The 15,292-nt window shown below is 35.8% G+C and overlaps 1 protein-coding gene across 1 annotated transcript in view; it reads left to right on the forward strand.

Annotated features, from left to right (window-relative positions):
* Positions 1-15,292, forward strand: part of PCDH15 (protocadherin related 15) — a 1,147,277-nt gene that overhangs the window by 1,102,697 nt on the left and 29,288 nt on the right. Inside the window, exons 30-31 of the mRNA XM_027840684.1 lie at positions 10,722-10,940; positions 15,131-15,139. Coding sequence (XP_027696485.1) covers positions 10,722-10,940; positions 15,131-15,139 — 228 coding nt within the window. The remainder of the gene's footprint in view (positions 1-10,721; positions 10,941-15,130; positions 15,140-15,292) is intronic.

The following is a 15,292-nucleotide window of genomic DNA, read 5'->3' on the forward strand; positions in this document are numbered from 1 at the left end:
ATGTTGAAAAATAACAGGCAACTTTACATATCTATCCGAATTGACTATGGAAGTGATATTTGTACTGTATTCTGTCACAGTCAGACCACACCTGGAGTTTCATCCATTCTGGCATCACATTTAGAAAGAACATTTGTAAGTTTCACAGTATCCAGTGAATGGTAACCAGGATAATATTATGTCAAACAACAATGAGAGCTATGATTTAGACAGTGCTTTGAGGTTTACACAGTGTTTTACAAATATTATCTCATTTTATCCTTAAAAGAACCCTGAGAGTTCAGTGCTAATATTATAGCAATTTTATAGAGGAAACTGAAGCAGAGGTTAAGTGACTTGCCAAGAGTCACATAGGTAGTAAGCGTCCAAGGATTTGAACTCAGGTCTTCCTGACTGCAGGTCTAAAATCTATCTACTATACTGCTTAGGTACCTCTGCTGAAAATTTTCGGAGAATCTACTGAAGGAATTATGGATGTTTAGTCTAAAGTAAAGAATATTTGAGGGAGAAAGAATAATAGATATATTCAAGTAATTAAGAGCAAAAGAAGTCTTAGATATATTCTAAGTCCCCAAAAGGCAGAATTGGAAGGAAAGGGCAGAAGAGGAAAAAGAAAATGTCACCTCGATGTTGGACAAACTTCCTGTTTGGCATAACTAACTCAATGTTGCATTGAGAGTCTTGGGAAACGATAGGTTTCTCTCCACTGGAAGTATTTAGGCAGGGTTTGAATGACCACTTATTGGGCATGTTTTAGTTAGAACTTCTTTCATATATGGGTTGAACCAGATGTCCCTGAGGTTCTTTATAGTTCTAATATTCTGGGAATCTCAGATTCTGTGGATTCAATTGAACAAATATCTTACAAGGAAAAAACTTCTGCAAAAGTAACACAAATAGATGCAAATGATTATTGGCCAAACTAAATCCTGAGATTTCAAGAAGGACAGGAGTGATCATTCAGGAGGCATTAATCAGAAAAGTAATAAGAAAATATTCAGACTTATGGGCAAAGCCTAATAAGTAATTATAGTATCACTTGTAATTCCAAGAAATAGCTCTGAAGACTGTCAAATCAAAAGTCCCAGCTATTTGCCTTATCATAATGCGTGTGTCAGACCTTTCACAACCAATGCTAAATTTAGAAAAGGTCAGTATTGGGGGGTTGAACTGAAAATGTTCCATGTTGGTGATCCATCTTGACTTCCTATTGTCCCTAAATAACATTAACACCTTAATTAATCACTTAATAGCATGCCAGTGATTTTGTCAGAACAGAGGCATCTTTAATTATTCTAGTACTTATTAAGTGCCTTAATTTTTCAAAGTGCTCTGGCACTAATTATCTCATTATATTCTTATGAGTTATTTTCTATAATTATAAGTTATGATATATGTTGCATTAATACATACAGATATAAATAACACATGCACATTACACATATTTGTAGGAGAAGAATAGACATAAGATCTTTACCCATGTTTTTATTGGTAGAGGGAATATTAGGTGAAGAAGCTCCATTTACCAATGCAGATCAGAATATTATTTATAATTTATAGTCTTAGAGAGTTGCCTATGTACATATATGTATTTTTAAATGTCCTCCTGTGACAAAGTAAAACCAATAAAATTTCTATAGAGCTTTCAATGATCAATACAGGGTTAAATGACTTGCCAAGGGTCACACAGGTTGCAATTAATTTCATGTTACTTGCAAACTAATATCTTAGTTCAAGCACACAGTAAATAGGCAAAATATGTATGGACCCAAAAATATCTTTTTTTTTCAAATAAAATCTGGCTGACCTACATATTATTTGACATATAAGTTCTGTCCTCCATCAAAAATACTCTTTTAATACTTTACAATCTACAAAATTGATATTATTTTTAAACTTTATAAATTATGCTAATGAAGTTTTTTTTAAAAACTCTATAGAAGCTGTTGTGATATATATATATATATATACATATATACACATATATAGACATTGTGTGTGTGTGTGTGTGTGTGTGAATGTGTGTATCCTAAGGTGAGACTTTTCTTTTTGGTAGTTTGGACAGCTCCCATATGCCAGCCCACAGTTGTACGTCTGAATTATCTAACATGCCCTTATGACAAGCAATGTAACAGAAATAAAACAATAGATGACTTTGATAGGTATTCTTATTTCAACCTGAAGCCCTATGAGAATACATACCCCTGCTCAGCCAGGGAGAGTTCCAAGCTCTGCTCTGAGATTCTAGGCATACAATCATTTTTCACCATCCTCTTCAATGAATTTTATAGCCCACTATGGAAGAAAAGAGTTGTGTCCATATCAGATATGCATCTTTGTGATAAACTCATACCTAACCTGGAGAACTCCCTTGGTTATATTATAGCAATACAAACCCCCTGATGATGCAAAGGTAAACCTGCTCAATTAGCCCAACAGACCTCCTTTTCCTCCTTAAATATCCCAGACATCTCTTCTTTAGTACAGGCAGACAAATGCTACTCATCTTATTTATCGTCAGTTAGGAACTGTCCATGGTGTCAGTCCTGGAACAAAGTGGTGGTTGTGTTGTTTTTAACTGCCCTGGTCATAGTGATGACATCAGTGAGATCAACCAGATTTTGGAAAAGCAGATTTCTTCTCATGAGTACTAATAATTTGTTTCTTTCATTTTTCATCATGAACTTGACAATAATTAAAAATGCAAACACCTCTACATATGATGCAGAACAAAAAAAAATGAGAATGGTACATAATATATATCCTTCACATAAAGACAAGGTACAAAGGAAAGAGGAAAAGAGGGTGACCCATATTTTTTTTATTTCCCCATCTTGATTCTACAATGTCCCTCATATTCCCATAAAAGTCCCCATATAAAATATAATGCACATGTTTTCTTTTAATTCATATGTTTAATATAGGATACAAACTGTATATATTTTATTAGTGTCCCCAAAGAAACACATATGCAACTTATATTGAACCTATATCTGAACTTTTTCTTGGAGGCAGCAGTAAACTTGAAAGAGGAAAGTGAATAGATTCCATTTAGCCTGCTGCTCTAAAAATCTGCGTCAATTCTACTCATTGCATAAATACCAAGGCCAACAGTTCATCTACATACATACTTAAGGCCTTCAATTCTCCAGATGCCATTGAACGTTCTGACAGGCTTTGAACTTCATTTGTGTTATTCCTTTTAAAATGCTTTTTCAGTTTATTAGTAATCACATGATCTTTGATCACCTCATGCCATTTTCTCTCCAAGGCATTCCTACCAGAGAAGAAGGATACAAGATTCTTTATAAAATGGCAGAATACCCAGTCATTATTAGAGTAGGTTTGAATTTGAAGTACAAAACCAGCATGAAACCCATTAAACAAAAAAATTTTTTTTTCATTTATTTGGAAGAAAAACAACTATCCTGTCCGTGATCTTATGCCATATGTCATGTTTTATCCTGGACTGAATTTGAATAGTTGAGTTACAAAACCTGAAATAAGAGCATATTTTAATGCACACAGAATCTTAAATAAGACAATGCTATAAATTCCTTTGTGGATAAAATTCCACCACAGCTCAACATAATGTCCTTATGAGTTCAGAATTTTCTCTTATGCTACAGTGACATCTAATGGTCAACAATAAATTCAAATTCTAGTTTTTCCTGAGTTATCATCATAAATTTTGGTTTGAACATGGTTGATTTTTTTAAAAAACCATGCATTTACTTTAAAATAGTATCTTTTTATGAAATATTCTTAATAGTTATAATTTATTTTTAAATTGTTAGAGAAATAGTAAGGAAAAAGAATAATTGTTAGTAATATTTCCTCAGAATCTCAACATGAAAAGACTTGTCTATTTCATCTAATTAACAAATGTTTTTAAGAGTTTACTGTGTAAGAGGTTCTGTAATAATATGATGCTGGGGACATAAAGTCAAGAGTGAAACAGTCCCCAAAATCAAGAAATTCACATTGTACTGGGGAAAACAACATAAAAATAGCTAAGCAAATACAAAATGAACACAAGGTGTTAGGGAGGTGCTAGAAGCTAGAGGGGTCAAGAAAGACCTCATAAGAGAGAAGGTAATGCCTGAGGTGAACCTTGAAAGAAACTAGGAATTGTAAGAGTAGATGAGAAAGGAGAACATTCCCAGACTCAAATTCAAATACCTGAACAGGAATCCTCTCTATAACATATTTACCAAGAAGTCATCTGGTCTTTATTGGAAGATTTCCAGTGAGAAAGAGTTCACTACTCAATATGGCAATCCAATACATACTTGGCACCTCTAATTGTTAGAATTTTTGTTTTACTTCTTTCAGTTCTTATTTTTACCACAAAGCCCTGGATTTTTCAAGATATATCCTCCGGGGCAAGCAAATTAAATCTAATCTCTCTTCTACATGACAAGTTTTCAAAATTGAAGACAAGTACCATGATTTCTCTCCAAGCTAAGCATTTTAAGTTCCTTCAACTGATCTCCATTCAGCATGATGTTAAGACCCTTCATCGTGCTGGTTCATGCCCTTTGAATTTTTCCACTTTGCTGAATTAGCGTCTTTCATAAATTTGGGGGACAAGAACTAAACATCATACTATAAGTATTATATATTTAGGGGAAAGTCCAGCAGGACTGTCACCACTATAGTCCCAATTTTTTTGTGTTTCCTAATGAAGCCCAAAATAGTAGTAGCTCTTTAGCTGACCTAACACTCTGTTGACTCATGTTATACTTTATGTCCACCAAGAATGCAAGATCTCCTTCAGGTCCATCAACAAACTGACAAGTGTTTATTAAGAATCTACCGGATGCCAAGCATCATGCTAGATTCTAGAGATGTAAGTACAAAGAGTGAAACAATCCCTTCTCTCAATGAGCTTACATCCTGCTGATTAAGTGCTTTTTAGCCACATCTCTCTCCATTTTGTATTTGGGAAGTTGATCTTTTTTCCAACCCATGTAAGGTATTCCATGTATCCCTATTAAATGTCATTAGATTATATTTAACTCAATATTCTTATCTGTTGACATCTTTATGGATCTTGACACTCTCAATATGTAAACTATCCTACCAAGCTTTGTGCTATCTGAATGTTTAATGAGAATGCCATCTCTGCCTTTATTCAGTCACTGACCAAAGGATATTCAAATATGACCAGGCAACCACAATTTCTTGGGGTCATAACAACTCAAAACACCTATTGCAATCCACATAACTAGAGGAAATACATAGCCTGATGGAATCACTTCTACTTTAGAAGTATTAAAGATTGAAATAACAAAGTGTGGAAGAAACTTGTTAATTATTCAGTTATCACGTTTTCCTTCTTTTATTCTTTAAAACTCATCATTGTTCAGTGTCAAACTGAAGCTACTTTGTAACTGATTTAGCTCTGAAACGCCTCTTCCGTATAGTCAGTCAACACTTAGAAAACCAAAAAAAAAAAAAATACAGACAATTTTACTTGCAGCATAATTATAAAATTAACTATTTAACATATAGTTAAACTAGATTGAATTTACAATTCACATTTGATTTGAAATTACATGAATCTGAAAAATACAAAATGGCATTCAATCTCTGTGATTCTTTTCTAATTTTTCAGGACCTCTCATCAGAAAGGTGGACAGATTTTTGTCTATAAAGGCCAACTTAGTTTTTGGTACTCCAAGCATGAGATCCTTATGCAATGACCATTGACTGGGCGTAGTACTAGAGGCATTGAATCAGAATAGCCTTAACCGTCTTGCTATAAAAGCTAACAGAGAGCCACAGGAAATTGTAGGTAAATGGAAAAGGGCCTCACCAGATCTTCTTGAATGAGGAAATAAAGGCAAGAGTAGAGTTGATTTTATCTCGTTTAATAAGGCAACCAGATAAACAATTTTATGGGATATTCCATGATTTCATTCTCCAGGGTCCATGATAAATATTCATATAAATGTGAAAATTTTAAAAATCTACATTGACACAACTATAATTTATCCATCAAAATCTCTTGCAGAGAATGAGATAGTAAATTCTACAGAGAACTGAAGAACCTTCAAAGTAAATTAATAATTATTTTTTAATCCTTGCTAATTTCAATGCAAATGTGGGAATAACGGACAATGATGCAAAATAAGTTAGAATTTCGTGTAAGGTCTGCTTCCTTAACTCCATTACCAAATAATCCCTTCACCTTACTTTTTTTTAAAATCAAGCTCATTCTTTTCTTGTATCTGAACTCTGCCATTTTCATAGGTGAAAAGTGAAGCCTCTTTGCCTTCTCCCCAGCTCGTTCAGTTTTTTTTTGTTTCAGAACCCCTAAAAGGAAGGCCAAAGGCTTGTAGACTACCAAAATGTGTATATTACTGTATTCTTCAAGAATATAGACAACTTTAAACTATTCTTCATGGGGACATGGTGAGCTCAGAAGCAGAACAAGTAGGAAGAAAAAAATGTGAAGAGGAGAAATTAAATAGGAAATGAGAGGTTGCCAATATGGCTGACATTTCTGCATCAGCTATCTGTGTACAGACAGTACATTTGGTAGCAAAAAGACAAGAATCAATTCCAAATTAGATGAAAGCATCTGAGTGAGAAGATATGGCATATAGTTAAAATAACCCTACCTTTTTAAGTATTTCGACAACTTAAACAAAGTATGGTAAAATGGAAAATGTATAAATAACAGATGAGTAGCAACTACAGATTTCCCAAGGAAGGCTAATAAAAGTAAGTTCATCTCCATGAAGAGGCTGATAGAGCCCGGAAATACCCTTAGCCAGGATATATTTGATCCTCTTGCCAAGCAGAAAGATATGGCAAATACCTCTACTAGGTCTGTATCCCAAAAAAGATCATAAAAAAGGAAAAGAAGCCACATGTACAAAAATTATTTATAGCAGTTCTTTTTTGTGGTGGCCAAGAATTGGAAATTGAGGGGATGTCCATCAATTGGGGAATGGCTGAACAAGTTGTGGTATATTAATGTAATGGAATACTATTGTAGCATAAGAATTGGTGAGCAGGCAGATTTCAGAAAAACCTGAAAAGGCTTACATGAACTGATGCTGAGTGAAGTGAGCAGAGCCAGGAGAACATTGTACGCAATAACAACAACATTGTACGATGACCAACTGTGATAGACTTAGGTCTTCTCAGCAATGCAAGGATATAAAACAATTCCAAAAGACTTATGATAGAAAATGCTATCCTTCCAGAGAAAGAGCTATGGAGTCTGAATGCAGGTCAAAGGATACTGTTTTCTCTTTTTCTGTTGTTGTTTTTTCTTTCTCATGGTTCTTCCCTTTTGTTCTGATTCTTCTTTCACAACATGACTAATGTGGAAATATGTTTAATATGATCGTGCATGTATAGCCTATATCAGATTGCATGCTGTCTTAGAGAAGGGGGCAGGGAGGGAGGGGGAAAATTTACAACTCAAAATCTTATAAAAAATGAATGTTGAAAACTAAAAAATAATTGACTAAAAAAAGAAAGATTTGGCAAGCAAGGCATCAACAAAATATTTATTACATGCCTACTATATACCAAGTATTGCCCTTAGTAGTGGGGATTCAAAGAAGGGCAAAAAGAGCATTGGTCTTGAGAAACCAGGTGATGCAGTAGATACAGCACTGGGCCTGGAGTCAGGAAGACCTGAGTTCAAATCTGACCTCAGATTTACTTACTACCTACCTGTGTGATTTTGAGGCAGTCATTTAACCCCTATTGGTCTTTGTTTTCTCATCTTTAACATGGGGATAATAATAACACCACCCCTCAGGATTGTTGTGAGAATTAAATGGGATAATTGTAATTGTAATACAATAATAATTGTAAACACTTAGCACAGCACCTAGCATATTTTGTCATTGTTTAGTCATTTAGTCACATCCAATCCTATATGACCCTGTGGCTTTGTCCATGGTGTTTTCTTAGCAAAGATACAGGAATAGTTTGCCATTTCCTCTCCAGTGTTTTCCCATTTTACATATAAAAAACTGAGGCAAAAAGGGGTTAAGTGACTTGCTCAGGGTTACATAACTAGTAAGTACCTTAGGCTGGATTAGAACTTCCTGACTCCAAGCCTGGTGCTCTATCCACTGCACCATTTAGTTGACTTTGCCTGGCACATAGCTAGTATTATCTAAATATTGGTTATTACTATTGTTATCATTATTAAGCTCATACTTCAGTGGGGGAGACAAAGAAAACAACTATGGACATGCAAAATACATATAGTATGAATAATTTTGAAAGGTAAAGTCAGAAAGAAGGAATGAGGTGAAGGGAGAGGAGTGGGAAAGGACTCACGTAGAAGGTGGGATTCGAGTTCTGGAGTTGAAAGTGAGCAGGGAGAACCTTGAGGACTGGCAGACCTCCCACATAAATGCATAAAGCCTCAAGATAAGGTGTCATGTATGAAGAACAGTAGTAGAACAGTATCACTAGATAACAGAGTGTGTGGAGAGGGATAATTGGAAGAACACTGGGAAGAGAGAAAGAGCCCAGGTCACAAAGTGCTCTAAAACAGAGGGTTTTACATTTGCTCCTGGAGGCAAGTGGTAGCTAGGCAACACAATGGTTGGAGTGCTAGGCCTGGAGTCAGGGACACCTAAGTTCAAATTTGGCCTCAGACATTTACTAGCTAGGTAACCCTAGGCAAGTTACTTAACCGTTGTTTGCCTCGGTTCCTTAACTGTAAAATGGGGATAGAAATAATACCTATCTCTCAGGGTTGTTGGAGGATAAAGTGAGACAGTCTTTATAAAGCACTTGGCTCAGTGCCCAGGTCATAGTAGGTAATATATATATATATATAAGGAGGGAGTAATATATATATATATATATATATATATATATATATATATTACTCCCTCCTTTCTCTTCTCCAATAGGGAACCACTGCAGTTTTCCAAGGCAGAGAGATTGTGTGTGAAGAAGCAAATAGGCCTTTGTGTATTGCAGAGGGCATGGAGGGAAGTAACATATAAGCAAACAGGAAAGATAGGAAAGAGACAAGTTGTGAAGAAATTTGTTCAGATTGTATGGTGTTTCTAATGATCCTAATCTTCTCCCTGAGACAAAGGTCTATCTCTTTAATGATGATATTCTTTCAATAAAATGGAGCATTATGATCACAGGTCCCTAACAATTTAACTCAATGCAGCTAACCTGCCTTCTTAGCACCATACCATAATGCATTGGTTCATATAGAATGTTAGAGCTAAAGGCAATGCCATATGACAAATAGAGCTCCCTAGCCTTTGTGCCTAATTCTTGATGTTTGTCCTGTTCTGGAACTTCTTGCATCCCCAGGGCCTTGACGTGAAAATGAAATGGTAGAGGTGAGTACTCCCATTCTGTAATTAATCCAGAAAGTTCATTCTCAGCCTCTACCAACCCCACAAAATCAGCAGTGTTCTAGTGCTTGGGTTACTTTTAGGACAGTGCTAGTGTTTACAGTACTCTCAAATGATCTGTTCTTCTATTTGACATGAGTCACATAGAGCCTAAGAAGTTTGGCATTGCTGAGTGTCAGTATGGGGTTAAGAAGGGAAAACCCCCCACATCTAGTAACCAGTAACCTTTGGTTTCAGGATAAAAAAGGTTTGTGAAAAGTTGAGTATGATTTTTCTGAGTGAGAAAGGGTTGACGGTAATTAAGGCCAAATGTAAATTGCCTAATTATATCCCATTTTGGGGGGGCAAGAGAGTTTTCAGACTTTTTCCATAGTCTGATATGATGGAGAGTCTTATCCCACAGTTGTGGATCTCTTAAAGGAGCATGTCGTCTTTGGTTATGCCACATAAAATTTATTGATGAGTTAGAACTGAGCATTGTAGGTCTGTTAGGACCTAGTTTAAGTGCTAAAATAAGACAGAAAAAAGGCCTATGTAAATGGCCAGTTCCAAATCCCAGTTACCTCTGGGTAATGAGAGATAATATCAATGTGGGTAATTAGAGGGCAAGAAATAATACATGAAGATCTTGAGATCACAGGATAATAGATGTAAAGCTGGAAGAGAGCAAAGAAGTCACTGAGTCTTACCTCATAATTTTCACAATGAGGAAACAATAGAAAGACCTTGACTAGCCAGAAAGCTTCCATGATTTTCACTGAATCATACAGTTTGTGAGTGTCTGGGAAGTAATTCAGACACAGCGGGTCTTGCTTATTCAAAGTCCAACACTTTATTCATTATACTACATTACTTTTTAGTGTGTGAGCTCAGTGTATATAATGAGTTGTTACCATTTGGAGACTGTGGGAATCTCTACACACATCCAAACCTGAAAACACGTATCAATGTATAATGCAAATCAGCTTCTATGCCAAGAGAGAAAGGACGATATTCATGTATCCTTGTCTACCAATGCTTAGGAATCATTTGACAACATTTTGCTTTTATCTAAGCATATTAATGGCAATTCATCATTTATATCGATAAGGACATTTTATTTAGCCTGTCTTTTTATGATATTACATCTCCATTAATTCTAATTGTAAAAATTTTTACATACCCAAGTGGTGGTTCAAACAATTTCACTCCGTTATTCAATTCAACAAAAATTTCCTAACTACTCCCTATGTGTTAGACTCAGTGCTTGGACACCAAAGAAACATTTTTTTTTAAATGACAGCCCACTTGCCCTCCAAGGACTTACAGTCTGGAATGCATGATACTGATTTTTGTTTCTTTATTTTAATATTGAAGGTTCCTAGATGGGAAACTGCTAGATATTAATAAAGATTTCCAGCCATATTATGGTGAAGGAGGACGAATTTTGGAAATCCGCACACCAGATGCAGTGGCGTTGGTTAAGAAACATGGGCAGTCTTTTGGCTATACTGAAGGGGCCCTGCTTGCACTAGCCATGATTATCATCCTCTGTTGTATTCCTGCCATCTTGGTCGTGTTGGTCAGCTACAGACAGTAAGTATAGGTCAAGCTGTAAACATCGATGGATCTTTAAGAAAGCATCAACTAATGTTTTGGAGAGTCTATCAAAATATCATTTGGTGGGTGACCAATGTTATGGAAACCTTACTAAAGAAAAATGTGTTTAAGTGCTTGAAGATCTGGCTTATGGAATCAACTGATCAGCAAACATTTCTTAAGCTCTTACATATTCCAGGCTTTGTGATAAGTAATGAGAATTCAAAGGCAAAAATGAAAGAGTCCCTACCCTGAAAGTATTTTTGTTGTAATGGGGAGACAACATGTGGAAGAATGATTAGATTGTTCTTCTCGATCCTAGAGGATAGGATTAGGAATAGGAGATAAAAGTTGGGAAAATGGCAAATGTAGGATTAATATTAGGAAAACACTCCTTTACAACTAGAGGTTTCCTGAGATGAAATAGATAACCTTTGGAATTCATAGGATCGTAACTTTAGAATAGGAAAGGAACTAGAGTTCATTTTTATGAATGAGGAAACCGAGACCTTGATTTCCTTTCTTGTCCAAGGGAAAATGTATAGAGGTGAAATTTAAATCGAGGAGCTCTGATTCTAAATCTAATACACTTTCCACTATACCAAGCTAGTGGGTTTCACCTCACTTGTGGTCTTCTACCAAAGATTTTTCTCTCATTGTTGAATATGTGATAAAAGGGATTCTTGTTCAGGTATGAGATAGCTTCTAGCATCCTTCCAACTCTGAAATTCTGTGACCTATGTCCTTAAAGATCCTTACATTAAATTTGGTCCCATCCCAAACTTTACTGTCTTCCACAACTATTAGAAATGTCATCTCTCCTACAGAACTTCCACACAAAACGGAGAGCATGACACTAGTGTCTAGGACACTTCTTGACAAAAGATTCATAAGGTACCCAAGGAGATAAAATAATCACAGTGAGAAGACTAATGGAGAGCTTCAAGGGAATGGATAGTCCAGCCTGCTGCCAAATCAGTCAGTGCTACAGATAAGTGCTAAACAGTGCTACCCGCCTTCAGATGCTGGGCATAATGTCCAAAATAGAGAGCAATAGTCATATTGTACTGTACTCTCATCTTGCAACACCTGGAATGGCATTATACCTCCTATGTATTAATGGTCCTTGGGACATCAATATAATTCTCTGAGAAGTCCAAAATATGTGAAATTTACTTTGTTACTGGGCCAGATTACAGAACTTTAAGCCTTTCAAAAGACTTTCCTCATAATCACATTGTAAAGTAAACAATGCTTATATACAGGGCAAATACATCTCTTTTACAGATGAACCAGACTCAGAGAGATAAATTCACTCACCTAAGATGACACAGTTAGTAAGTGTTGGAGCTAGGACTCAGAACTCCAAATCAAGCTTACCCTGAAACCAAACTGCCTCCTACGTACATGGGCTTTGAGTCAGGAAGATTTCATTTCAAATCCTGCAACAGACAATTAATTAGCTATTTGACTTAACCTCTCTCACTTTGTTAATCTGCAAAATGAGAACAATAATGGTGGCCATTCTCACAGAATCATTGTGAGAAGCAAATGTGATAATATATCTGAAGCCCTATAAAAACCTTACAGTATTAGATCAATGTTCGCTCTCATTGTTGGCTGTCATTATCATGAGCAAGGGGCAAAATTATTTTTAACTCCTATAAAGCTGGTGTAAAGTCTCCCTCCTGGATTCCTTTACTTCTAGATAATATAGAAAAACATACTTGACTAGGAGCTGCAGGTCGGCCCTTCCATTATTCTTCAACACAGTATATTTGCAACTGATCGCCAGTGGGCCTCTTCAGGAAATCTGCTTTATACACTCAGTCAATGAATGTGTACTTACTACTGCAGGCTTATTGGTGTCAGCATGGGAGAAGCAGGTCCTTGATTTCTATCACTTCCACAAGAGGAAGGCAGGGAGCATCATGACACAATTTAGGAAAATGAATGGTTCTTCTTTTTAGCACTTTCAGTTTTAAATACAAGCACTTAAATATAGTACCTACAGTTTTAAATACAAGCCATAGAAATGACTACTTATTATTGGGCAAGAGAGGGAATGGGAGAGAGTGAAGGAAGAAATCCCTCTTCTTTGCAAGAAATGTTTGTATTAATTGACAATGTGCAAGGGGAATCTTAAGGACATGAAGGAACAGAGCATTTTGAGCCAGGAAGGCTCTAGAGAGTATTGAGTGCATCTCCATCTCTTTCCTGGCAAGAAAATTGAAATCCAGAGAAAGAACAGAGCTTGACTTTTTCCTCTGGGAGCCAGGAAAATAAACTTATGTCAAGTGGTAATGATAGCTATCCAAAAACAACATAGTGAACTGTTGAAGAGGAAGAAGAGTTCCAGGATCTTTAGGACGGCAGAAAGAGAAAGATGATAAGCCAAAATCCAATTGTGTCAGCAGTCATCTAAATGATGGGACTTCATTTAAAGACAGGGCTTGAAAGTACCTTCAAGGTTATTTAGTCAATGCCCTTCATTTTGTTGAAAGATAAATGAAAGCCACAGATACCCATAAGATCCCAGGATCCTGGCTTAGATGTAGATCTGAAAGAAACGTCAGAGTTCATCTAATCCATCCTCCTCATGGTACAGAATGAAGGAGGGGAGCCCAGAGAGGTTGACTGAGTCTCCCAAGGTTACACAGTAAGTAACAGGAATAGCAAACAGTGTACTTTCTGCTGTACCTTAAGGCCTATCATGATTTGCTCAAAGTCACACACTGTTTACTGGCAGAACAGGAGTAAAACCCAGGTCTTCTAGTAATCCGATGTTCTGCTCCTACTAAACCATCCTGACTTGCAAATCTTGTTTATGAGTGACTTCAAACAAACAAAAAAATCTGGGAGCAGTTAGATGATGTATTTATAACACAGTATTAATATGATCTTTGTTGCAACGAATTGAAAATTGGGCATGGGATAAAATCACAGAAAGTGACTCCAAACAAAACTTGGGCATGGACATTGTCTATTCCAATGTTGCTTTGCATTAAGATAGTACAAGAAGTTTTAATTACCAAAATTAGATATTAAAAATATGAAATTTAGTTTCAATTTTAATGGATTCTTCATTAATCAATGAACTCACTAAAAATCTAGCTTACATAGAAGTCTAATAATGACCAATTCACTCGTAAATCTTTCAGTCGTCTCCACTGCACCTAATTTTTAAATTGTGTATTCTGCATTACAATTTTTTCTTTCATTTTCCATTGGTATCTCACATAAAGTAACCCTATTATGTCCTACTCTTAATAAAGTGCCCCCTCAAAAGGCTTCTTGGCATACCCTGCAATGATCAGTGCTGAATAAAGCAACATGTCACACTAAAAGCTCATAAAATGGAATAATTAAGTCTTGCTTGATATTTAAACATTTGTGTGTGTGCTCTGTGGTAGATGAATTCTTCAATGCTTTCTAGCTCAGTGATCAGCTTAACACCCAATGAATTAATTTTACTTACTGCATTTTAAAGAATAACAGTTACACAAAATTAGTTTTTCATTGCCTACCATCTAATGGAAAATTCTGATAGTTAAAAATCTCACTTCAGTGCCTACACATACAGCTTGTAAATAAGCCTGGGAAGTATTGTTATTCTTTGCTATTAATAAGGGCATTTGAAACTCACTATGCAGGACAAAGCAAGAAACCAATCATGAAAAAGGATCATGAATTCATTACCCAATGGTGGCACCTTCCAGTTCAAACTTCAGCTTCAAAGTGAAGCCCAGAATATAATCATGTCTTGCCACACAGCTTTGCTTCTTTCTTATTCTTCAGGTCAGGTGAACCAAGAAGCCAATTAGGAAGATTAGGTCGTCTTTAATATCGTGTTTCATGATCAGAGTTCTTGTCCATATACTCATGTTCTAATCCATTTTCTTCTGATTCTATTTAGCCTCAATGTTTCTTGCTTTTTTTAAGGTGTCCTAAAAGGAGGGTTTTTTTTTTAATAGCTGCTTCTAAAAGTTTTAGAGCAATGATATAAAAAAAATGCATTTAAAAGTGAGGAGTTTTAAGACTTAATGTTGTTAATGTTTCATCATGATCAATATGGCAAAGATGTTGAGATTTAAAGTAAATTTTGAGGGTCATATAATAAATGTCATCTATCTAATCTTTGGTTTTTTATTTTCTTCCTCCCTCCCACTCTTTACTTCATCAAACAGGTTTAAAGTGTAAGTATCTTGTTATCTTACAGGTAACATGATGGTTTATCAAATGTAAAATGAAGCTGAGGTTAACATTTAAATTCATACCAATAGCCATATAAGGTACTTTGGGGTGTGTGTGTGTGTGTGTGTGTGTGTGTGTGTGTGTGTGTGTGTGTG

The sequence above is a fragment of the Vombatus ursinus genome, unplaced genomic scaffold, assembly GCF_900497805.2.
Source record: "Vombatus ursinus unplaced genomic scaffold, bare-nosed wombat genome assembly UNPS02014847.1, whole genome shotgun sequence".
NCBI lineage: Eukaryota > Metazoa > Chordata > Mammalia > Diprotodontia > Vombatidae > Vombatus > Vombatus ursinus.